At 41.7% G+C, this 27,284-nt stretch overlaps 1 protein-coding gene across 1 annotated transcript in view; it reads right to left on the bottom strand.

Annotated features, from left to right (window-relative positions):
• DCX (doublecortin) overlaps positions 1 to 27,284 on the bottom strand; it is a 215,652-nt gene that overhangs the window by 71,485 nt on the left and 116,883 nt on the right. Inside the window, exon 5 of the mRNA XM_032228529.1 lies at positions 8,764 to 9,101. Coding sequence (XP_032084420.1) covers positions 8,764 to 9,101 — 338 coding nt within the window. The remainder of the gene's footprint in view (positions 1 to 8,763; positions 9,102 to 27,284) is intronic.

Raw genomic sequence — 27,284 nt, 5'->3', positions numbered from 1 at the left:
CCTTTTTCCGGGGGACGGCCGGATGTCAGCTTCTGCTTTGCTGTTGCTTCAGCCATGAAACGGGAAGGGGGGGGCGTGTATGTGGGAGGGATTTAATTGATGTGGGAGGAATGCTGGAGGAATGTTCTAGGATGTACCAGTCGTTGGGATTGCGCATGCGTACGTGTTTCCCGCCTGCATCAACGGCCTACACATTCCATCTTCGGCCTGTCTTTTTGAAGTTATCTCACACCTGACATTTGAAGGACTTATGATTGGACTGGAGCTTTGATCCTAAGGGGAGGGGAACGGGCTTTCCTATATATCAATTGCTTTCGCGCCATATTATTCAGATTTTGCTTCACTACTGCTCACTTACCATTTATAATTAGTAAAAGTACTTTGGATTTCCAACCCATGGAGTCTCTTAGCCTTCTTTCCTAATTATGGAGTGGAGTGGGGCGTGACACAGCATAATTATTCATGTAATGATAAATTCCAACTTTGGGATATAAAACAGAGATATGTAAACACATTTTAATGTACATTTATTTTTGTAACACCATAGTAACCAACTTAAAGATATGAAAATAAACTTTAGCAGTGGTGAGATAATCCCAAACCATCACTTCCAATTTAATGGATTTATGAGATAAAACCTTTTAGAAACTGAATCTAAGCTGTCATATAAATATCAGAAAACATCTTTTGTTAAATGCATCTCAGCTTAAATTTATAAGAAATATTCATTGTGTTCTTTAATATATTTAGACATTAAGTTGTTAATATGGGATAAAGGTAAAGGCAAAGGTTCCTCTCGCACATATGTATTAGTCGTTCCCAACTCTAGAGGGCGGTGCTCATCTCCATTTCAAAGCCAAAGAGCCAGTGCTGTCCGAAGACGTCTCCATGGTCATGTGGCTGGCATGACTCAACGTTGAAGGCGCACGGAATGCTGTTACCGTCCCACCAAAGGTGGTCCCTATTTTTCTACTTGCATTTTTACGTGCTTTCAAACTGCTAGGTTGGCAGAAGCTGGGACAAGTAATGGGAGCTCACTCCATTATGCAGCGCTAGGGATTCGAACCACTGAACTGCCGACCTTTCTGATCGACAAGCTCAGCGTCTTAGCCACTGAGCCACTTGAGTATAGGATACTCAAGCCTTTTTTGAGTTGCCAACAATAAAGCCTCCTAATTGCCATGTCTCCAAGTTTATGTAGCTCACTCAATGCAGCAACAAACAATTGGATCTGGACTGAAAATATCTGGAAGTTTGCTAGATGGCACTTAAGAAAGCATTCTATACCTCTTTGCTATCATTTAACCACCTCAGAAGGATGGAAGGCTGAGTCAACCTTGAGCCGGTGAGATTTGAACTGCTGAACTGCAGCAAGCAGTCAGCTGAGGTAGCCTGCAGGTTTCTTTCATTTCTTTTTCTCTTTATAACTTACAAAATATAACAAGAAACCAGAGAGGGAAAGACAGTCTCTGATGATTACAAAGGCTCTAATGCAAAGCCCCAAACAACAATGAAAAAGAGAGAGGAAAAATGAAAGAGCATATTAATGTCAAAAAGCAGAGCACATGTGCAATGGCATGTGGAAAAGACCTTGGAAGATAGACTGATGAGATGCTAAGGAGCATGAGGTTATAATTAACTATAATATGTTAACTATACGATATTAACTATAACATCTATTCTATTGCAACTCTATGAGGCCATATTATGGAGATTTTATAATGGTTTTATATAATATTTATCATATACTGTATTACCCTGTATACATGTATCACAAAACATGTATATGCTAACCCTAACTCTCAGAATTCCTCAGAGTTCTGGGAATGCTGTCTGGGGAATTCTGCGGGAGCAAGCAGGGGTGGGCTTCAAAACTTTTAGCAAGGGGTTCTCTGCCCGCTTGCTGGGTGAGAGTGGCCTAGTCGGCCTCCTGCAACATGATGAGGGGGTGTTTTTGCCCTCCCAGGCTACAGAGGCTTTCGTTGAGCCTTGGGAGGGTGAAAACAGCCTTCCCAGGCTCTGGAGACCCTCTGGAGGCCAGATACGCAAACTTCTGGTAGGCCCGTTTTTCGCCCTCCCCGAGCCTCCATGTGTGCCCTGCACTTACCTGCATCCCAAACGGACCGCGTGGGGACTCCTAGGAGGAGTGAGACAGGGTGGGCAGGGCCAGCCAGGAGTGGGATTTGGGTGTTCTCCAAACTGCACAGAATCTTAGCTAGAGGTTCTCCCAAACAAACCTATTTCCGGCCTTCCCGAACTTCCAATAGGCCCATTTTTCACCCTCCTCAAGCTTCAGTGAATGCCCTGCACTTTCCTGCATTCCAGCTGTATGGAGATTCCTGGGAGGGGTGAGGTGGGCGCAGCCAGGAGTGGGATTTGGGGGTTCTCTAAACTGCACAGAATCTTAGCTAGAGGTTTTCCTGATCCTGAGAATTCCCAGCAGCCCACCCTTGATCCTGGCTTAGCAAATCCCAAAGGTGCCTTAATTGCTTTGTACTTCCTGTTCCTAGGAACCATTCAGATTTTTAAAAAATATATAAAACCAAACAAATTCATAGAATAAGAGCTAATGACAAGGACAAAGTAAGATATAAGCATCCACCCTCCTTTCTGTTGGTTTTGAATTGGAGCAAGGACATTTTTGTTACAGCTTAGGGAGAAACAGTGATTAAATTACGCTCTTTGCTTTTTTTAGTCTTAACTTTTGAATTAGGGTGAAAATTATCTTTCCTTGGTTTTTTCGGACTGAAAAGCAGAATCTGCAGCATAGAGAAGCTGCCCGAGCTAAAGCCTCTGGTTTTGGGCTTCAGGGAGATATAACATTTGAGTCAAAGAAGAGGCAACTTCTAAAATAAGAACAGTTTGGAATTTTGCTTTTAGCAGTTTCTGGAGATGTCGTTTTGCTTATTTCTTGAGTTGATTCAAACTGAAGCAAGGATTAGTGTCCCATTTCCTGTGTTGCCTTATCCACATGCAGAATTTATTTTACATTTCTGCTTAAAGAAAATGGAATTTTGGCAGGAGTGAGGAGGAGTTCACTGACAAAATATCTATACACTACTAAAGCTGCCATTTTGTTTGTCTGTTTGTACCCTCATGTTAGCCCAAATGGTGCATTGCATTGCAACAATTTTTGAATTAAGATACCTAAAACCTGCTAACTTAAAAATGCATAAACAAATCCAGGGCCTATTAGAGGTATGGAATTGAAATTTCAAGGATCTTCAGATCAGTTTTATTCGCAGAGTTGTGACTCTTGTGGTATCTCTGTGACCACGTGATTTTGATTTCCAATGTTCTCTGGGTAGAGGCAAAGTCATTGGGGAAGCCAACAGAAAGTCGGAGGTCGCTCCTGCTCCTGCTGCTTTTTTGCTTGTCTGTGGTCCTTCTGTTATTTGTTTAGGTAAGTAAATATTGGCTTATTGTTGAAGTTCATGTAGAGCATGGTGACTCACTTGGTTAGGATGCTGGGTTGGAGGTTAGCGAGTCAATGTTTGAGACCCAAGTGCTTCTGTGAGGCAAGGTGAGCTCCCATCCTTCACTCCTGCCAAGGACATGAAAGGAGCTCCCAACTGGGTGTCCCCCAAGCAACAGTGATGCCACTAACTAATCCTTTCAACCTAGAAATGCCTTGGTGTGTCTGACATGAGAGTGATGCAATGCGATTGAAGTTGCACTACTGTTATTTTTCTACCTATGATCAATACTCTTCTTAGATGATCAGAGGAACAGTGCAGGGATTCAATTTTTTTTACTACCAGATCTGTGGGCATGGCTTGGTGGGTGTGGCAGGGGAAGGCAAACACAAGCAGTTAGTTTCACTTCAGCAGACAAGCCCAGGCAGACTGCTAGTTTACTTCTCAGAGCAGCAGACTACTTAGGTTTCTGTTTCAATTCTCTGCACAGACTCAGATCTGGTTAAGCTCCCATTGGCTGACTTTGTTGCTATGCCAATTCATTGGCTGACCTTGTTCCCATGTCTCTCCTAGTCATGAATATTCTAACATTTTAGTCAAATCTCTGTCTCAACATGGAGAAGAAAACAGATTGCTTATGATTCCGTCTATTCTGAACTCAACATGGAAACAAACAGCTTTATCAGGACTGGGGTGTCACTTCAGTGCTTATTTGGGAGGGCATGAAATGCCCAACCTTTGTGATATTATTTAAATGTTTACCTTTATTTTCCTGATAAATATTTGTTGTAACTCAAAAAATGCCTGTCACATAATCTCTATGGTCAAAATACAACATCAACCGAAGTGCCTTTGTTACGTTGGCCATTTTCAACATTCTTGGTTTAAAACAGCAATACTCACACACAACTCTTTGTGACCTGTGTGCAGATATTTAAAGGAGCCCTTGTGACTCATTAATTTCTGATCCTTGCCAGTATATTTTAGGAGCTGCCATGTGCTATAAATAAGTGCTCTGATGTGCAAACTCTTCTGCGAGTATGTTTGACATTTCAAGCCACAGGTTATTTCTCAATGAAGCAGATGTGAAATGCGTCAGCCATCTATTCTCTTTCTCCTCTTGCCCCTGGTTAGGAATCTTTTAGTATTGACTGACATGAAATAGTGCAATAAACAACATTTTGACGCAGAGTTCATTTATGTGGAAGCTCAGTTCTGTTTTACCTCAGGATTTCAAACCTTCTGAGGTGTCTTCCCTCCCCCAGTTTTCCTCACACACACAATCAGTATTTAATGCCCCCTGAGCAGTCTTCATTTTTATTTCCCCATCATCTCTGTTTTAACACTTTTCCCATGATGCTTTAAAACCTTCACATTGTTCATTGATCCAAAATATTTAAGGTAATCCCTTAAGCAAACCAGGAAATGACCAAAAAATGTTTTGTTTGTCATTTGTTGGGATTTCTTCAGCACTCTTCAGCTATTCCAACCTGGTGTCCCTTCCCTTCTCTTTCCCTTCCCTTCCCACCTTCTCACAAGAGACTTCAGAGGACAGTCTCTGCAGAACAAACAGAACTGCAGAACTGTAGAAAAAACAGTTACTGCCAACCTGCCTTCCATTGAAGACCTGTACACTGCGTAGGAGTCAAAAAGAGGGCTGTGAAAATATTTACAGACCCCTCACATCCTGGACATAAATTGTTTCAACTCCTACCCTCAAAATGATGCTATAGGGCACTGCAAAGCAAGACAACTAGACACAAGAACAGGTTTTTTCTGAACACCATCACTCCGCTAAATAAATAATTCCCTCACCACTGTCAAACTATTCACTAAGGCTGCATTACGATTACTCTTAGTCTTCTCATTGTTCCTATCACCCATCTCCTCCCACTTATGACTGCAGTGTATATATGCCGAGGCACACAGAATGCTGTTCCATTCTCAGCAAAATGGTACTTATTAATCTACTCGCATAGGCTTGCTTTCAAACTGCCAAGTGAGCAGGAGCTGGAGCAAGGAACGGGAGCTCACCCTGTTATGCAGTGCTGGAGCCTCGAACCTAGGCTGCCAGCTTTCCAGCTGACAAGCTCACTGTCGTTAAGTGTTGAGAGACCAAACTCTAAAAAAAAAAAAAAAAAACTGCTTGCACAGAGCTGTCTTTGAGGAATATTCCTAGTGATTAGAATCCCAGCCATTTTGCACCTGCTATTCTCTGAACATTGGCTGCCCTTCTCTCCGTGATGCAAACTGTAGTGACAATTTAGTTCCTGCTGCCCCTGGTATGACAAATCGGGGAGCAGATGGTGGACACTTTAGCAGGCTAATTTTGAGCTTCATTGGACATTCATTTAGACATCATGGCTTCTTGTATAAAAAAAACGGACATCAGAGAAAACAAGGGTAAAAGATATATTGATTGTAAAGGGCAGGAAAAAGGATTACAGTTTCAAATTTGGGAGTACATGGATTTGAATAAGGACACCTTGGCTTTTGAATTATTTAATGAATTACCCCCACGTTTGATTAAGTTGAAGGCATCATTCCTTGGGTGAACGGGCAGGTTTTCAGCAGAGAGACAGGAGAGAGGATTTTCAAGCAATTTGGCTCAACATTCTTGAATTATTTAGGTTATATTACATATTTACAAGCTGCCCTTTCCTCCCTCTCTTTCTTTTTATTTATACATAGTATTGTTTCAGTGCTGTTCCCCCCTTAAAATAGATTTAAGTTTTGCAGTACCTAAAAATATTGAAATGACTTTATTTATTTATTTATTTATTTATTTATTTATTTATTTATTTATTTATTTATTTATTTATTGTTACAACCCCCGGTATGCTCAAATATGGGAGGAAGATCACTACTTCCATTCTCTGTCCATCGGCTCGTCACAAGAGACCATCCAGACAGAAACCCAATATTTTTACTGTTGCCTTTATGTTACATTTGTGTTTATTTGTGCTGATAAATATTTGGGCATACCGGGGGTTGTAACTCTAAATAGATACCTTTCACCCTGGCTTGGCTGATAAGGAGTCGAACTCTGTGGCTGAGTGGTTAACACATCTGCCTAAGACGCAACACAGCACAGGTTCGAATCCCAGTAAGGGTATGCCTAGCTGATGAGAGCTAAATAGCTTGAAATAGATCTATACTAGTCTCCCTTTATTTATTTATCAGCACAAATATAACACACACACACACACACACACACACACACACACACATATAATATATATGGAATGATATTTCCTTCCCTTTCTTTACGTTTAAATGAATAGTTTGAATCAATGCGCAAATGTTACTTATTTCCCAGTGCATTTATAATAATGCAGGAGGAAGTTCTGGGTGATTTTATGGTTTTAGAATAAGTCATAGAAGGTACTTCCCCACAGATCATGTTAAATCATAACCCACGATTTACTAACATGATGTCCAGGTTCACAATAGATCACATTAGTCTAATGTAATCTCATACACAACTCAAGAGAAGCTAATCTGAATTATAGACATTTCAAATGACCCAAATCAGTTGGCCAATACAAGACCTCTATCAGTCAGAGTAAGAAATCAAATTTTGTTAAGAGACACAAAAGAAGAAAAAGACTCTCCTGAAAGGACCATATGAATTTAAGAAGTCTAGTTTCTGGATTCTAGACTCCAGATTAAGATTAGGTGGATTCAAAAATTTCAGCCTATGAACCACTACGTTGAAGCATTTTTTTTCATCTTTTGATCCAAGTTGGCTGCCTTGGTGAAATGCTCTACAATTCCATCAAAACATTAGAGAGGGTCCAGAGGTACTGTATTTTACAAGAAGAGTACTCAACTCCTGTGCTCGTAATAAAATTCCGTATATCACCAGGAATTTTGAAATTTTAGGCCTGGATAACCTTGAACTATGCCGTCTACATTCCGACCTGAGTTTAATGCACAAGATAATCTGCCATGACGTCTTACCTGTTAATGACTACTTTACTTCAACTGAAATAACACAAGGGCTATCACTAGATACAAACTTGATTGCAGGAAAAACTATTTCAGCAATAGAATAGTAAATGAGTGGAACTCCCTACTTGATCCTGTTGTTGGTTCCTCTAACCCCCATACCTTTTACCTTAAGCTGTCTACCATGGACCTTACATATTTCTTAAGAGGTCCCTAAGGGGGCGTGCATAAGCGCACCAGCGTGCCTACCATCCCTGTCCTACTGTCCCCATTTATATGTACTTTTTATGTGTTTATGGCTAGTTTTTGTTTGCTTAATTCTGTTAAACAACTAATTCCCTCACCACTGTCAAGCTATTCACTAAGGCTGCATTACAATTACTATTACTCTTCTCATTGTTCCTATCACCCATCTCCTCCCACTTATGATTGCATGACTGTAACTTTGTTGCTTGTATCCTTACAATGTATATTGATATTGATTGTTTCCTGATTGCTTATTTGTACCCTGTGACTATCATTAAGTGTTGTACCTTATGATTCTTGATGAATGTATCTTGTCTTTTATGTACACTGAGAGCTCATGCACCAAGGATAAATTCCTTGTGTGTCCAGTCACATTTGGGCCATAAAGAATTCTATTCTATTCTATTCTGTTCTGTTCTGCTCTACTTTACTCTATATATTCTATTCCTATTCTATTCTACTCTACTTTACTCTGTTCTATTCCTATTCCTACTCCTACTCTATTCTATTCTATTCTACTCTACTTTATTCTATATTCTATTCTACTCTATTCTACTCTATATTCTATTCCTATTCTATTCTACTCTACTTTACTCTGTATTCTATTCCTACTCCTACTCCTACTCTATTCTATTCTATTCTACTCTACTTTATTCTGTATTCTATTCCTACTCCTACTCTATTCTATTCTATTCTACTCTTTATTCTATATTCTATTCTACTCTACTCTATTCTCTATTCTATCTACTCTACTCTACTCTATTTTACTCTATATTCTATTCCTATTCCTATTCATTTCTATTCTACTCTACTCTACTTTATATTCTATTCCTACTCCTACTCCTACTCCCATTCTTTTCTATTCTATTCTACTCTACTTTATTCTATATTCTATTCTATTCTACTCTATTCTCCATTCAATCTACTACTCTACTCTACTCTACTCTACTCTACTCTACTCTACTCTACTCTCTATTCTATTCTATATACACCAAAGACAAATTCCTTGTGTGTCCAATCACACTTGGCCATAAAGAATTCAATTCTCTTCCACATAAGCTTATGGCTTGACCATAACTGGAACCAATTTACCAAAAGGTTGCTATGTCCTTTTTGTCCCACTGCTGAGCAGAAGGTTTAAAGGCCTTACCTGCTTCCCATCCAATGTATACAGTTTTACGACTCCAGTTTCCAGCTTTATGGCTTCGGTAATGTCAGTGAGCACCTGCTCAAAAGAATGAGCTGTTTTCTTATTCAGGAGCACGCGCACCGCCTTCCTTGGCTTCACTCCACTCCGGATGATGGTCACCAACTTGGGACGCACAAAATCCTTGTTCTCCTTCGCCTGGGCACTGTTGCTACTGGCCAGAGACTGAGGAGCTTTCATGTTGGCAGAGGTTTTCACATTGACTGACCAGTTTGGGTTGACATTCTTGGTATACTCCACTTTCTTAAAGAAGTTGTCTGATGAACATACATAGCTTTCTCCTGTGAAGAACAGAAAATATAGGGATATTTATTAAGGGCAGAAGCAAGCTCTTTTCAGCAGGAAGGATAGCCATAGAGGTTTGGACATCTCTGAAGAGAGAAGTCAAATGTGGAATGCAGGTGGCTTCTTAAAGACCATCTTTTCTGTTATCCATCCATCATCTATCATCTTCTCCATCTGAGTCTATCTGGCCACCAAGAGTTAGCATTCTCTGTTTGAATACACCTAATGGAAATGCATGTTACTGTAACGCGCTCTACATGGGGCTGCCCTTGAAGAGTGTTCGAAGACTTCAGCTAGTCCAGAATGCAGCCGCGCGAGCGATTGTGGGTGCACCCAGGTACACCCACGTTACACCTATCCTCCGCGAGGTGCACTGGCTACCCATTAGTCTCCGGACCCGCTTCAAGGTGCTGGTTGTTACCTATAAAGCCCTACATGGCATTGGACCTGGGTACCTGAGAGACCGCCTCCTGCCAATTACCTCCCATAGACTGATCAGATCTCACAGGCTAGGTCTTCTCCGGATTCCATCTGCCAGCCAAGTCGGCTGGCGACTCCCCGGGAGAGCCTTCTCTGTTGCAGCTCCAGCCCTTTGGAACGACCTCCCCGTAGAGATCCGGACCCTTACTACCCTCCCGGCCTTCCACAAAGCCACTAAGTCCTGGCTGCTCCAGCAGGCCGGGGGGCTTTTGAAATACCCAGCCCCACGGTAACTGTGAATGTTGTGTATTTTTAAAGTGTTGTTTTGTCTATTTATCCCCTTTCCTTGTTTATTGTAAGCCGCCCGGAGTCCTTCGGGAGTGGGCGGCATACAAGACCAATAACAACAAAAATCAAACATGTATTGTGTTTGTTTATTTACTTGATTTATGTGGTCACCCAGCTCAACACAGTAACTCTGGGCATCTAACATTACATCAAAACATACCTACAGCACAACACAAAAATAAAGCCAATATCTCAATACTCAGAGAAAGTTAGTTCGTCTCCCATCTCTCAGATTTTTACAATTGGTTGGTTGGTTGGTTGATTCATTCATTCATTCCAAGGAAAGAAACAAGTGCTAACTATCCTCTCTTTCATGATGCAACATTTCCTCCAGTGGTCTGCAATTCCTCTGTTTTTTCTATACTTCCATTAATTCTCAAGGGAAATCATGAGAGAAAAAATATTTTCCATGGGTATAATTTCCCAGAAGTAGTAGTACACTCATTGCTTTCTGGAGAAATAGTGGAAGGGTTTTGCTTCCCCTGCAGACCCTGGAAAAAATGAGCCCAACATTTCTATTGCTAAGTGAGAAAGTTGGTAAGTGAGTTTTGCCCCATTTTATTACATTTCTCGCAACAGATGTTAAGTGAATCACTGCAGTTGTTAACTTAGGAACATAGTTGTTAAATGAATCAGAAGGTCACAAAAGGTGATCATACAACCCTGGGAAACCACAATCATCATAAATATGAGTCAGTTGCCAAGAATTTGAATTTTGATCATGTGACCATGAAGATGCTGCAATGGTTATGTGCAGTGATGGGATTCTAATGATTTAACAGCTGGTTTTCTACCCAAATTACCAGCTGGGTAGGCGAGGCTCAGTGGCCATGTGACTGTGTGGCGTGGCCAACTCAACATCACTCAGGTCGATGGGCGCTTCATCTTAGCTGTTACAGTGTAAAAAGGGTTAACCGGAGAGGCAGTTTCTGTAAGCAGGGCAATAAAGATTAGGCTGAAAACAACGCCAGAATGTTTCCTGCCTGCCTTCCTTATAGGATTAGCCCTGGAAAGTGGGGAAAAACAATAGGAGATTTCTTCCAACAACCGGTTCTCTGAACTGCTTAGAAAGTTAGCAATCGGTTCTCCCGAATAGATGTGAACCAGCTGAATCCCACCACTGGTTATGGGGGGAAAAAGCCATGTCACTTTTTCCCATGCCATTGTGACTTCAAAGTCCTCAAGTCTCAAAGTTGCCAAGTTTGGAGACCCCTGATCTAGAAAAAAGAATCTTAAATTAAATGTGGAAAAGGAAAAACAATGAGGCTAAATTTGCTGCTCTGAAAGAACAATTTCCTGGAACCTAGCCAATTTCAAAGGGTCATGTTTATATTATACTGAAACCACTAAAAGAGAAAGAATCTAAAGGCAGCTGCAGTGAAAGAGTCTTGTCAAGTAACATAACTGCTGTCATGGATGTAATTAATTTTTGACATTGCAATGTATCTAACAAACCCAACCTTATGTCTACTCATTACAGGAGGAAGAGAGACAATTTTAGAACAATGACTAGCCAGAATCTTTTCACTCCCATCTCCCCAATCAAGCACTATAATAGTAAACTGCCAACACAAAGGTGGCAATCAAAGTTCTGATTGCTGAAATAATTCTACATATAGTTAATAGGAAGAATTATCGCTTGTCCCCCTTTGTAGTTTATGTATCTCCACATCTCTGTCGCCACAGTTGCTATCTCCAGCAATTCTGTCTCTCAGTGGCATTTCATCTGATATTCATCTTCTTTCCTGACTTTGCTTTTAATAAGGTAAAGGTAAAGATTCCCCTCGCATGTATGTGCTAGTCATTTCCGAATCTAGAGGGATGAATGGTGCTCATCTCCATTTCAAAACCGAAGAGCCAGCGCTGTCCGAAGATGTCTCCGTGGTCATGTGGCTGGCATGACTAAACGCTGAAGGTGCATGGAACGCTGTTACCCTCCCACCAAAGGTGGTTCCTATTTTTCTACTTGCATTTTTACGTGCTTTCGAACTGCTAGGTTGGCAGAAGCTGGGACAAGTAACGGGAGCTCACTCCATTATGTGGTGCTAGGGATTCGAAAAATAGAACTAGGGGGTATACGATAGCAATGTTCCAATATTGAGGGACTCCTACATTGTTAATTGGTAACAATTAACCATTGGAACAGCTTGTCTTCAGAAGTTATGGGTGGTCCATCACTGGAGGTTTTCAAAAAGAGATTGGACAATCATTTATGTGAAATGGTATAGGATTTCCTTCCTGAGCAGGGAGTAGGACTAGAAGACCTCTAAGGTCCCTTCCAACTTTGTTATTCTGCTAACATAAATTATTAAGAGATTTACTGGTCATTTATCTGCTCCATGTCCCAGACTGAAATGACATCTGCAAATAAATACTATATTATATTTATAACTTTTCATCCAGGAGCTCAAGATAGTTTTCAAAACTTGCTAGCAATTTCATCAAAGTGACCTCAACGACAATTGACAAGAATACAGTAAACATTCAGATTTTGGCATGTTCCCAAGCTACAGAGAAAGGATGCAGGATTTCCTCCCATTTTTGACCGAGCAATGACCGAGCTTCAGGGTTTGCGTGATTCGTTACCCAACAGTTGAACACTCAATAAATTGTCAAGGAGAACTGATAGGTTGTGGCAAGAGCCTGATAGATTTTAATCAGGGATACGTTTGTTGGGCAATTTAATCCATTGCCCAGAGAAGTCCTTCTCCAAAGGGCATTTGGAGATGGTGAATTTCTGTGTCATATTTCTGCTCTATATCAGGATCTGTGAATGATTGATGTGGTTGAACATTCACTCTGCTTCAGCTATGTCCAGCTTGTGGGGGCTGGGGGTGATAACACTCAAAGTGGAATGAACGCAGGGCAGGAAAGAACCAAATTCTAGAAAAACCATGTTAAGTTGTTAGCCGTGCCTTCTTTCTTTACATTTACCATCACTGTTTGACAAGGCAGTGCTGTGAGGCTTCCTGACTTGCCAAACATTCGTTGTGAAAGTAAGGGAGAAGAAAAGCACATTTTCAAATCTCAAAAGATAAGAAAGAAAAGAGATGTCAACCCTCAAAGGAAAGTTACAGAATTATAGAATCATAGTTGGAAGGGACCTTGGAAAGTCTTCTACTCAGAACTCCTGCTTAAGCAGGAGACTCTAGTCTAATCTATACCATTTCAGACAAATTGCTGTCCAATCTCTTCTGAAGAACCTCTGGTGATGGAGCACCTGCAACTTCTGGAGGCAAGTAGTTCCATTGATTGATTGTTCTCAGTGACAAGAAATTTCTCCTTAATTCTAAGTTGCTTCTCTCCTGGATAAGTTTCCATCTATTAATTCTTGTCATGCCCTCAAGTGCTTTGGAGAATAGGTTGATTTCTGTCTAGAATGACTTGAGATTCTGGGAGAAATATTTGGAGTATCTTCTCTTCCTCTGACTTGTCTCCTAATTCTAAAACCGTACCTGGCATTTGGCTTCCTCACATTCCACTTTTTAGACCACTTTGGACATCATGGTTTGCTATTTTTCTGTTTAAAGAACACAGTATCAACAGTAGAGACCTTCAAATTTCCAGGTTCTAACATATCGCAAGATCTAAAATGGACACCTACATCAAAAACGTCATCAAAAAGCACAATAAAGGATGTTCTTTCTGCGCCAACTCAGGAAGTTCAAACTGCCCAAGGAGCTGCTGATTCAGTTCTACGGAGGAATTATTGAGTCTGTCATCTGCACCTCCATAACTGTCTGGTTTGGCTCTGCAACCCAACAAGACAGACACAGACTTCAGAGGAGAATCAGAACTGCAGAAAAAACTGCCAACCTGCCTTCCAGTGAGTACCTGTACACTGCACGAGTCAAAAAGGGGGGCGTGAAAATGTTTACAGACCCCTTGCATCCTGGACATAAATTGTTTCAACTCCTACCCTCAAAATGATGTTATAGAGTACTGCACACACCAAGACAACTAGACACAAGAACAGTTTTTCGCCCGAACACTAAACAAATAATTCCCTCACCACTGTCAAACAATTCAAGGCTGCATTACTATTACTCTAGTCTTCTCATCGTTCCTATCACCCATCTCCTCCCACTTATGACTGTATGACTAACTTTGTGGCTTGTATCCTTATGATTTATATTGATATTGTTTCCTAATTGCTTATTTGTACCCAATGACTATCATTAAGTGTTGTGCCTTATGATTCTTGATGAATGTATCTTGTCTTTTTATATTTACTGCAATCATCGGCACTGCAAAGACAAATTCCTTGTGTGTCCAATCTCACTTGGCCAATAAAGAATTCCATTCTATTCTATTTTATTCTATTCTAAGTTTAGTCTTGCTAGAACCCAAATTTATTTTTGTCTGTTTCAGAAAAATGAAACAGTGTCCCTTACCAATAGAATTAAACAGTAGACAATTAAACACTGAAAAAAGCTAGCACTAATTTAGTGTTGACCAAAATTAATTTTCCCCCCCCCTTCTGCTGTTGCCTTACCACCATGCCAAAATATCCTTACCTGTCCTCACTTGAGGGCTCCTTGGCGCTCTCTGAGCTTGGTTGTTTTCTTGCAGATCTTCCCTTACTCAAACTAGGTAACATCATCAGTGCTAGTGAAATGTCTGCAAGAAAACAACCAAGCTCAGAGAGCACCAAGGACCCCTCATTTCAACCCTGAGATGTAAATATTCTCCTTTATTGTCCTCATTTGATTGCAAAATTCTCAAAAAAAGAGCTTTCTTTGTTCTACATATGGTAAGAATTCCAGTATTTTGCAAGGAAAGCTCTAAAAATCTTCAAGGAAATGGGAGTTAATAATGGCCTCTCTTTTGATACTGCAGCATTAATACCAATTTCACCTCAAGTGAAGAATATGAAATACAAATGTAATTTAATTTCATCTTCTTCTCTCCCCCTTGCCGTTTGGTTTAATCAAGCATAAAACAGGAAGATATATTTGCTGGCATTTTTCTCTTCCCCTTTTCTCTCTCTCTAGGTCCCTCCTTGAAGAGATGGAAAGGCAGCACATTTTTAATAAGACAACGAGAAAATGCTGACTAATTTCATTATTTTAGCTTTGATTTCAGAACAGGGATGTGAAAAGATGAGGCTGTGTGTTTTCAAATTACTTTCGCTAGTCAATTGCCTTGAGAGCTTTCTGCAGTAGGAAATGGATTCGGGCAGTATAAATAAATCAATGCATCTGTCATCATAGCATACATGAGGGAAATGCAAATTATCAGTGTAGGGGAAGCAGCAATGATACAGGTGGCTGCGAATGGATGTCAATTTCCTTAAATAGACAAAGGTACCTGCATTCTCACCAATCCAATCAAGTGATATTTACAGCAAGAACTAACCCTATCCTATGAGCAGTCAAGATGCTGAGATTCTTAGAGTATCACAGTATGTAATACTAGAAATCTAGCCCAAGGGTTTTGGTACAAATTAGCACAAATCAATCAATCACAAATTAATTAATTAGTACTAATCAATTTGGTACAAGAAGAGATTAGGCGAAACCTGGCTCAAAAACAGTAACTGTGAGAGATACCTTGGAGTCCTAATGGACAATCACTTAAACATGCGCTAGCAGCCAAAAATGCTAATACAATCCTTGGCTGTGTAAACAGAGGCATAGAATCAAAATCATGCGAAGGATTAATACTGATTTATAAATCCTTAGTACAGCCACACTTGGAGTACTGCATCCAGTTTTGGTCACCACATTTAAAAAAAAAGATGTTGAGACTTTGGAAGAAGTGAAGACAAGAGCAATTAGCAATAGCAATAGCAGTAGACTTATATACCGCTTCATAGGGCTTTCAGCCCTCTCTAAGCGGTTTACAGAGAGTCAGCATATTGCCCCCAACAATCTGGGTCCTCATTTTACCCACCTCGGAAGGATGGAAGGCTGAGTCAACCCTGAGCCGGTGAGATTTGAACCGCTGAACTGCTGATCTAGCAGTAGCCTGCAGTGCTGCATTTAACCACTGCGCCACCTTGCTCTTAGGATGATTAAAAGCTTGGAGACTAAAATATGTGAAGAACGGTTGCAGGAACTGAATATGGCTAGTCTAGAGCAAAGAAGGACTAGGGGGACATGATAGAAGCATTCCAGTATTTGAGGGGCTGCCACAAAGAAAGAGGGGGCTCAACTTATTTCCCAAAGCACCAGAAGGCAACACAAGAGACAACGGATGGAATCTAACCAAGAGAGAAGCAACCCGGAATTAAGGAGAAACTTCCTAACAGTGAGGGCAAATAACCAGTGGAATGGCTTGCCTTCAGGAGTTGTGGGTGCTGGAAGTTTGTAAGAAAAGATTGGGCAACCACCTATAAGAAATGGTATAGGGCCATGATGGCAAACCTATGGCACACGCAACACAGGTGGCACACAGAGCCCTCTCTGCAGGCATGCAAGCTCTTGCCCCAGCTCAGCTCCACCGCACATGCGTGTGCACAGTGGTGGGTTGCTAATCCCGTTCCAACCGATTCGGTTAGAACGGGGCCAGCGGCATCCTCGTGCACGCTGCAGTTCACGCATGTGTCTTAGCGCCTGCGCGATGCTCCAGCTGCTCGCGGAGAATCGCGCAGGCGCTGTATGTGCCATCCAGCTGCTTGCGGAGAATCGCGCAGGCACTGTATGTGCCATGCACCTGCGTGGAAGCACAGAAGCCTTCAAAGACCAGTAAGGAGAGTGGGCGGGCGGGTGGGCCCTTCGCCGTTCCCAGAAGTTACTTACTTCCGGGTTCGCCGACCAACCGGTTCGCGGGGACTGCCACGAACTGGTTGAAACCCACCCCTGGTTTGCACCAGGGGTAGGTTCCTGCCAGTTCTAACCTCTTCTCTAGAAGAGGTTCCACAAATCTACTGTGCCTTTTAGAACCAGTTCCAGCTCCCTCCCCATGCCTGTCTGCACCACGCTTGCCCCACCTGTCACTCACTGATTGGCTGGCTCACCAATCGCCCGCCCACCTCTAAGAGTCCTATCTAAACCTTAAAGCCTTAAAGCTGTCACGTTTGAACACCCCTGGGTTTTTTTTCCCTAAAGGGTTAGGGGTGCAAGGGTCTTGTAATTTGACAGCTTTAAGACTTGCACACTTCAATGCCAGTTTCTGAGCCAACATTTTAGTTGCTAAGCAAGAACGTTGTTAAGTGAGTTTCACCACATTTTACAAGTTGCCCACGCCCACCCAGTTACATGGCCGGCAAGCCACTCCACAAGCAGGCCACACCTACAGAAGAGGTTCTAAAAAAATTTGAAACCCACCACTGGTGTGCACCTCCCACCGGCCAGCTGGTTTTCAGGTCCCTGCCGCATATGCATGGGGGGCGTATATGGGAGACACACATGCTTCTGCAGGGTGGGTGAGTAGGCGTATGGGGCAGGTGAAGCACGGGGGGGGTCACACATGCATGTGGGACGTGCAGGGGTTGCACACATTGCATTATGAATGTGTGCACTGGTGCACGCACACACACTTTTGACACACGGCGACAAAAAGGTTAGCCACCACTGGATCGCCTGCTTGAGGAGAGGGTTGGACTATAAGACCTCCAAGTTCCCTTCTAGCTCTACTGTGATTGGTTATTCCAAGTATCTACTTTACACAATCCACAATATCAGATCACCCTTGACTTGCAACCATTCATTTAAGGACCATTCAGTTACAACCTGACTGGGAAAAAATGACTTGTGGTTAGTTCCTACACTTAAGACCATTGCAGCATCCTCACAGTCACAAGATCAAACAAAAATCAAGGGCCACCTATATTCTCACAAGCTTTCCTTGCACTGTCACAATGCACTGTGAATGGTGTACATCTCCTAAATCATTTAATCGGCTCCCTCTTGTTACGTTTGTAATGTGAATTCTACTGGACCAGTCTAAGGCTGGCGGGAGGGGGGGAGGGGGGGAATCCATAATTTGAGATTAGCTTCAAATTCACATCCTCTATTTTTAATTCTGGGTTTCAAGTACAGGAAACATCTTTGTAATTTTTTAAAAAATAGAAACCAAACTTTCCCACTTTACGTGACCTGAAGAATACAATAGTGTGGTTTCCTGATTTTGAGGTTGGAAAAATGTGAAAGCCGAGGTAAGTCTTAAAAGAGGTTTGACATAAGTTGAATAACATGAATCTTCTCTCCCCCATCGCCTACCCGCCAAAAAAGGAAGAAAAATGGTGTGTTTGGCTTATGACCAACTCACAGAGGTTTTCAGTTAAAAATATTAATTACAATTATGAAAAGTTTACCAATTTCTGATTTCTGAATTTTGTACTGAACTTCAGTCAGAGACAAATATTCTATGATGATGGTGAATTTAGCACCAGCTGTTTTCTATTATTATTTTGAGAATATTAAGGAATGCTGTTCCTTAAACTAAGTTCCTTAAATAAAGCCATTTGTGTATATTAGGAATAATCAATGTGAACTGTTTCTCTTTGTATCTTTCATTTTGGCCTACTTACCTACAATACCCTGCTGATTCCTCATCCAAAGATTAATCAAGGCTTCAGCTCAAATTGGCTAAGCACTGCCATCTGTATTTCAGCTATGAAATGATGATAGTTTCACTGCCAGGAAATTACAGCTCACCTCTAAATCCATACCTAGTCTTACATCATAACATATTTCTTTAGGCACCTCTCAACCCGTAACTAATGTGGATAGAGTCGAGGCAACTTGGATGGAGCTGAGCATTTACTGGCCAGATCCCTTTCCCGATGCCACGTGGAGGTTGCAGCAGACATTTTTTTTCTTTGTCCCTGGAGAGAGACACATCTGCCACTACCTAGAATTGAACTCTCAACCTTCTCAACGGGAGGCGATTAGCTTCACCACTAGGCCACCATGACCATTTCTTTGGGTTTATGATTGTGTCAACACAGTAAATTGTGGTTTATTCATGGTTAATCAAACTAGTATTGTATGAACATTATAAGTGACGTGGGATAAGCAGATGTTGTTTTGTCAAAGGTATAAAAATATGGAATGCTCCCCAAATTTGTGTATTACTAGGCATCAACCAAGTACCTTCTTAAGAGGTACGATATTCCGAGTAGCACAGTTTTTTGCAGTTCCACTCGTGTTATTGCAGGAAGTTGCAATTTATTGATGTATTTTGTAAAATTCTTGGAGATGGTCACCAAGTGCCCCGATGGCAATGGGTATCATTGTTACATGTTTCATCCATAATCGAGTAGGTCGCAATTTTTCGTGTGTTTTCCCCAGTTCTTTTTCTTTGACTCTGGTATCCTGGTACAGCGACATCAATAAATTGTACACTTAGGTTTTCGATAACTGTGATATCTGGTGTGTTGTGTTCCAAATGATGACCCATCTGTATTTGAAAGTCCCACAAGATCTTCACCTTTTCATTTTCTACAACTTTTTTCACTTTATATTCCCATGACTTTTTGGCAAGTCGTATTTTTACATAATGACCAGTGGATTAATTTAGCAACTCAGTCATGTCTAGCTTTGTAATCAGTTTGTGCGATTTTGCAGCACTCACATATTAAATGTTAAACAGTTTCAACTTTGTCATTGCAAAGTCAGCAGTTTGGATTGTCAATGGATTTTGTATCTTCACTTACATGGCATTAGTTTGCAGTGATTTTTCTTGAGCAGCAAGTATTAAACCTTCCGTTTCTTTCTGATGGTTCTCGTCTTAAGCCATGCCCATGTCAAGTTGTTATCACATTTTCCTTCAATGCTTTTTAAGTGCTGTCCATGTAAAGCTTTGGTTTTCCATCTATTTAATCTGTCATCCAGCTGTTTTCCTTATATTCTGCTTTTGTTTCTGTTGTTTTTATAATGTTCTCTTTTATTATTATTATCTCTTTAATTCATTAAACATGAAACTCAGTCAACTGAACGTTTAAAAATGCTTCACAAATACCATTGACTGGTGCTAGTGGTTGATACGGGTTGCTGCCAGCATCCTAGGTATCAACCAAGTATCTTCTTAAAATATAAGATGTTCCAAGTAGTGCAGTTTTTTGCAGTTCCACTGGTGTTATTGCAGGAAGCTGCAATTTCTTGATGCGTTTTGTCAAATTTTTGGACATGGTACAAAGTGCCCTGATGACAATGGGTATCATGTTACATGTTTCATTCATAACCCTGTAGTTTCGAGGGCCAGGTCGCAATATTTCGTGATTTTTTCCAATTCTTTTACTTCGACTCTGGCGTCTCCTGGTAGAGCGATATCAATAAATTGTACGCTTCGGCTCTCGACAACCGTGATATCTGGAGTGTTGTGTTCATTACCCTTTTCTACTTTACAAATATTTACATTCTTAAAACCAGTCTGTGAGATTCACCATTGTTAAAATTTATCTATTAAATTTTTATGCCACCCATCTCGTGGGATCTAGCCCACTCTTCATTATTCTGTTTAAATTTTAGGTCACTTCAGATTAGAAGCTCTAGAAATCTATACAATATGAATGTACAAAATAGTTCCAAATGTTGTTTTTCCTTAAGCCCCTTCCCTTTCTGCAGTTCAGTTGAATCCTCTGGAGATACATGATATCATAAAAATAAATAATTTCAGCACAACAGGATAAGAACCCTTGGGGATAGGAGGATATTTTTTTACAGTGTGACATAAACCATCTGGAGAAAATATTACTACACACACACTATATTGAAGCGAGGCACCCTGAAATTTCTTTATTCCAGATTTTATTGCACAGATGATGTCTTAATACAGAGTTGGGGTATCAGTTGCATTCAGGACCTATTGAGCATGAAGACATCTTAAAAACTATGGTATCTTCCAAGCTTAGTCTTCATTCAAATAAAGTCTGCAGATGAACTCTTTATTTGTTATGATAATGGTGGTGTCAGCGTTCCAAATATGCAGAACTAAATCAGAGTCCAAGGCAGAGCTATCCTTAAAGTTGCAATTTAATAAGACAGACATGTTGGCACATCTGTGGGAATCCCGAATCTGAAAACTTCCTGGGATCCCACCTGGCCACTCGTTGTAGTAGTTCAGGGGACTTCTTCGGCAGTGTTTTCAATGTTGCGCAAGTAGCACAGCTTTTTACGTAATCTTCCACCTCCGTTTTCATTTTTGGCCACCAAAATTGATGCCTGGCAAGGTGGAGCATTTTTAAGAATCCAAAGTGGCCTCCTAGTTCCGCCTCATGGCTTTGCTGTAGAACTTCCAACCTCAACCCTGCAGGGATGTACAGTTTTGACCCTTCTAGGCTAATCCATTTTCCATTGTTTGAATATCCTGGTTATTGTTGAGTCACTGGTCTGTTGGGAGCGCCAATTTTATAGCTGCATCAGCTTATCCTGGCTTTGGTTAGTGACTTTGGCTGTCTTTTGGTGGGAGGAAGAAATGATGGGGTGAACAACTTCTCCCTTCTTACTGTTGTTCTGTGGTTTTCTCGACAAAATATCCCCCAACAAGATTTTTGGTACTTGTTGGATCCCTGGGGTTTTTGTCTCTGCTGCAGGTGCTTCAGGTTCTGGGCTCTTGGGTTCAATCGTCCCTGGGTGGCCCTTTTCCTCCACAGGTGGTAGTGGCCCAAACGCAACCATCAATTTCCTACCGACATCTTCCCACTTTATCGTAGGCTTCCACTTGTTAAGCCATGCAAGCCCCAAGATAATATATTCCAGCATCTCTGGAGCCACAATGAATCTGAGAATCTCATAGTGGCGGCCCACTTGTAACTTCACCATTTCAGTTATTAGCATGGCTGGGGCCCCTCTAATTAGCGTTCCATCTACCTGCTCAACCCAAATGGGACAGCTAGAGGTCTTGTGCATATGCCTAGTTGCTTTACAATAGACATGCTGATTAAGCATCGAGTGCAACCAGTGTCCACGACTGCTTCAACTTCCCCTTCCTCCCCCGTTTTGGATACTTGGAGGTTGACTTGGAAGGCGAAGGGGCAGATGGGTGCACTAACCATTGGGTCGTCTTCGGCATTTCCATCCTCCGAGGCCTCCCCATTGGACTCTTAATCACCTTAGGTTGGGGATCCTCTCCCAGAAGTTGTTGGCCCAGATGACTCTTTTCTGGTGGCATCTGGGGCTTTCTCTTTACTGCCGTGGTGGTTGGTGCGCACGTTTGTGGCATTGGGGCTGGAGCCAAGCACTGACACTCTGTGGCCAAGTTGACAGCAATGATGGCATTTTATTGGCCCCCACAGGGAAGGAACCTAGTTACATCTCTAAACTTAGGAACCGCCTCAACATTGTTCTGCTATCCATCCTGCAGCTTCTCCCTCATTCATCCCTTCTTCCATTGTCAAGAACTCTTCTCTGTAGGAAGGTGGGATAAGAACCTGTTGGGGCATTGCAGGTGGGACTGGACTCAATGAAGGGATCAATCCCTGGGTTGGCCACTGCCCAGTATTCTGCCATGGTGCCATCTGCTGAGGGAGATCAGGTGCCCACAGGCATCTCTCCCATCCATGACCTGGAAAGGAAACCCATTCTGGAGTTGCTTGATTGACAGGTTGCAGGCCAACCATCAGTGGCTGGCAGGGTCAGGGTATGGTCCAAGGCCCCTCTGCTGGCTTGGAGGATTTTCCCATGTTGCCCAGTGGCATCTCTGCCATCCATAACCTGGGAAGAAAGCACAACCTGGTGGTGCTTGATTCACAAGCTGCAGCCCAATTTTCGATGACTGGCTAGTGGATGTTAGCCAAAATCCTTCCTGCTGACTGGTTTGAATTCCTCATTTTAACAAAGAATCTGTCTTCAGCTCAGTTGCAGGGTAATGGGTCATTTCATTTATTGCTGTTTGGAAGGAGTCAAAATTTCCACTCCAGTTTTTTTTCCCTGAGCCTTGGCTGGGGAAGGAGGGGGAGCATCACTCACATTTAGCTGCTTAAATTGATCTGGGACTTTCAAACATCTTGTTGCTTCTAGCCATGTGCAGAATAAGCCTTTCCAGCCTCCTCTGACCACATCTTCCCAGGCGCAGAAATTACTTTGCACTTCGAAGCTTTGCAAAGAAACTTCAAACAGAAATTCCTTCGCCCTTTGAACCTTTGCAGAGGGCCGTCTTGTCTAGCTCATTTTCTTCGGTGATATTTTATGCTGACCAGGTCAGTCAGCATTGGGAAATCAGCACACGTCGCCAGCCCGCCTGCAGGGGCGGGGTTTGCTGGTGATTTATTTTAAAAGGAGATTTGGGATAATGTCAGTGCAGAATTAAATCAGAGTCCAAGGCAGAGCTATCCTTAAAGTTCCAATTTAATAAGACAGACATGTTGGCACATCTGTGGGAATCCCAAATCTGAAAACTTCCTGGGGTTCCCACCCAGTTGAAAGTTCAATATCTTGCCCCCACATCCACAAGTTCATCACATGGTCCAATCTTCCTCTGCCATGCTGGCAGCTTCCACCCATCTAGTTCTGGTCAGGTGCAGAGGTGCAGAGACAAAGAATGACCTTGGGCTTCTAGAAAGGAATCTTCTATTATGACAACAACACATTCTACAATTCTACTCCTTTCTATTCCCCCTCCCAATTACTACACTAATGAAACAGCATAGAGAAATAATAGAGAGTGCGGCAGGCCAAAGATCCTAAAAGGAATATAACTGCAGGCCTGATAGGTGGGCCATGAAGGTTGGAATAGAAGGAGATTAGCTTTTTCTAATCTGTGCAAGATGACTTAAGTTTCCCTCAATGTCAACTTTTGGTCATGGAGATACCTCCTTCTCAAGATGAACAGGAAATAAGGACTTGTTATTTCTGAGAAAGAAAAGTGCTCTTTGTTCTGACATAGGCTTCCTGAGAAAGCATAAAATCCCTCTTGTATTTAAACAGTTGTGAATTATGGTCATTCACAGCCCATAATGATTCACAAACAGTCTGTAAAGAGTCTGACAGATGTCTGCTCGAGTTGCCGCAGTCTTTCAGGGGAATGTTGATAAGCACTCACCTTTATCTCCCTTGAAACGCTGCCAGAGCCTAATTGGCATTAGTTTTGCAAGGCCAAATGGAGCACAGTGTCAAATAGGATTTCTCAGAACTTGAACCTACTAGATGAACTAATTGCTTCCTGCAAAACTCACGTCCATTTGCTCTTCTTTTATGTCTTATGGAAGGGGCCAATCATCTCCAAGCCTTACTCCTGAGTCTCCCTTTTTGTCTTAAGTGTTCTCGCTTTCTAGTAGTTCTGTGCATGCACACACTGGGAACAGGCTCAGATTGTTCTTCTGCCTTGCTGATGTCAGGCTCTGGAGGCACCATGTAACTACCAGATGGCCTTGGACCACTCTCTGCCTCCGACACAGAGACTTTGTCTGAGCTTTCCCCAGACTCCAAGACTGGCCATGTCCCCCCCCCCCCCCAACTCTGCTACCAGCTCTTTTTAAAGGTGTTGTTTTATGGATCTAATTTCATGGTTCAGCTGACTTGTCATCATATCAAATCATCCCATTAAAGGGTTGAAACATCCTAATCTTTTCTTTCCTGCTATATTCCCAATAAACATTCCCTCTCAATCTACCGTACAGGAAAAATCTCCATTAGCACTGATGACTAATTTAGAATAACAGAATAACAGAGTTGAAAGGAACATTGGAGATCTTCTAGTCCAACTCACTGCTCAAAAAGGAAACCCTATACCAGTTCAGACAAATAATTGTCCAATCTCTTCATAAAAACCCCAGTGTTTGTGCACCCACAATTCTGGAGGCAAGTTGTTGCTTCATTTGCTACACTGTTAGCTATTTTTCCTTAGTTCTAGGTTGGTTCTCTCCTTGATTAGTTTCCACCCATTGCTTCTTGTCCTGCCTTCAGATGCTCTTGAGAATAGCTTGACTCCCTCTTCTTTGTGACAGCCCCTCAGACATTGAAACACTGCTATCATGTCCTTCTTTTCATTAAACTAGACCAATGATGGCAAACCTTTTATCCACCGAGTGCCCAAACTGTGTATGCACATGCCCAAACGCATGCAAGCATGCACAAGCGCATACATGCCCGCATGCGCAGCAGAGACCCGAAGACCATCTGGCGAGGCATCCCAACACTGGCAGCGCAACAAGAGGTAAGATTTTTTTCTTTCGTGAGCTTCTGTTTCATTGTTTGCATGAAACAGAAACTCACGAAAGAAATGCTACAGAGAACTGACCTGGGGCAATGGCACATGTGCCAGCAGAGAGGGCTCGGTGTGCCACCTGTGGCACATGTGTCATAGGTTCACCATCACAGAACTAGACATATCCAATTCCTGCATCATTCTTCATATGTTGCTCTATTGTGCTCTATTGCATTTTATTGCTGAAACTCTAGCAGAGGGAGACTTACACTCCACTTTTTAAGTCTGAAATCCACATTATAATATACTTGTTCTTATTTTTGTTGAGCTTTGGGTCAAAAATCTTTGGCAGATTTCCCTCCCATCAAAAATTTTCTCCTTGCCTTCCTGCATACACCTAGCCCCTAACTATGGAAAGTAGTTTCTGATATGAGTTATGTATCTCAGTGTAACTACTAAATCAGATAGCATTGCTGGTAATATATTATAAAGTGCAGGCGATTAATGTCTTTCTTTATTTCAAGTTCACCTCCAGCACACATTAAAATGCATGGCTCAAAATCTAGCCCAAACCACTTTGCATTGTTAAATTAAACCTGCACACTTCCCCAAGGCTTAGTAGAAAAGTTTTAGTAAGCTTACTATATATAGGAGGCCCAATCTATGGTTGAAGAGCTGCTTGAACGTGAGATTTATTTTAAATAGATAATAGCAATAGCAATAGCAGTAGACTTATATACCGCTTCATAGGGCTTTCAGCCCTCTCTAAGCGGTTTACAGAGAGTCAGCATATTGCCCCCAACAATCCGGGTCCTCATTTTACCCACCTCGGAAGGATGGAAGGCTGAGTCAACCCTGAGCCGGTGAGATTTGAACCGCTGAACTGCTGATCTAGCAGTAGCCTGCAGTGCTGCATTTAACCACTGCGCCACCTCGGCTCTTAAATATAATATTATTTATTATTTTGTTATGTCACCCGCCTCTATCTCGTAAGAGATTGTGGGCGGCTTTATTAATAATAAATACATTCTAACACTGTATTTCCACTCAATTGTTTTGTAATGTGATTAGGGTAGAATAGAAGGTGAGAATAGAAAACCTCTAAGGGATCCTTGGTTATTTCCTTGCAGATGTTTCATTACCCAAAGTGAGATGGATCATATATCAACATCACCCTAGCACTGATAATGTTACCTACTTTGGATAATGAAACATCTGCAGGAAAACAACCAAGTTCAGAGAACGCAAAGGACCTCTCATTTCAACCCTGAGCTACAAATACCATGTTTCCCCCAAAATAAGATTTATTATTTTTTGACACCCTGAAATAAGCGCTTGGCCTTATTTTCAGGGAGGTCTTATTATTTTGAGGTACAGGAGGTGGCGAGCGTGGTCACCTCATGGCTGCTGCTGTGTTGCAATATTTCAAGGAGGGCTTACTTTCGGGGGAGGGCTTATTTTTTAATGCATGCACTCAAAATCCTGATTGCGCTTCTCATCTGGTAGTCTTATTTTCAGGGAAACAGAGTATTCTCCTTTACTGACAGGAAAAACCACTGTTGGATGTTTTCAAAATCTTTTTCTCAGAGCCAAAATGATGACTAACTCATCATTAAAGTTTGCAAGCCCTAGATGGAAGATTTGCTGTCTAGCTTCTTTGGCTAGCCACACTCTAGTAAAGCCCCATGGAAAAATGATTGCTCAAAGTCAAAGAAGCTGAGAAAAATTATCTGGGAAGAAAATGGGCACAGCCATTATCAGAATTTGTCTGAAATGGTCTTCTCCTTGGAAAGCATTACTAAAAGACATTTCATCAAATGGAATAGAAACAGGTAGAAAATGCATAGAATTTGTCTGCCTGGCATTAATAATTTTACCTAAGTAACCTTTCGTTCCTTTCCCATTGTATTACTGCACTGATTTTTAAAAAAAGGTCTTTTGCAATCCTGACTTCTAACTTGGACTGAAAATGGATCCATCATCCATATATCTATCTATCTATCTATCTATATCTATCTATCTATATCTATCTATATCTATCTATCTATCTATCTACCGTTTGCCCAAAAATAAGACATGGTCTTATTTTTGACCCCCCCCCCCTAAAAAGTCTTAGCCTTATTTTTGGGGAGTTTATTATTTTTGAGGTGGATCTGGATGGATCTGGAGCTCTATTATGGACTACAGAGAGCTTCAGGGAAGCTTTGCTGGCTGCATAAGACGTTTCTGAAGGTCTCTGACAGCAAAAAGGAAGCCAGGGGTGATGTGTGCAAGTGAGGTGAGTCAGTGGATGATATCCCTCTTCCCCCACAAAAAGTAAAATGGTGCATTTTTGGTGGCAAAAAAATATAAGACAGAGTTTTATTTGGGGAAAATGT

The sequence above is a fragment of the Thamnophis elegans genome, chromosome 12, assembly GCF_009769535.1.
Source record: "Thamnophis elegans isolate rThaEle1 chromosome 12, rThaEle1.pri, whole genome shotgun sequence".
Classification (NCBI taxonomy): domain Eukaryota; kingdom Metazoa; phylum Chordata; class Lepidosauria; order Squamata; family Colubridae; genus Thamnophis; species Thamnophis elegans.
This window is presented reverse-complemented; position numbering and strand designations above follow the sequence as displayed.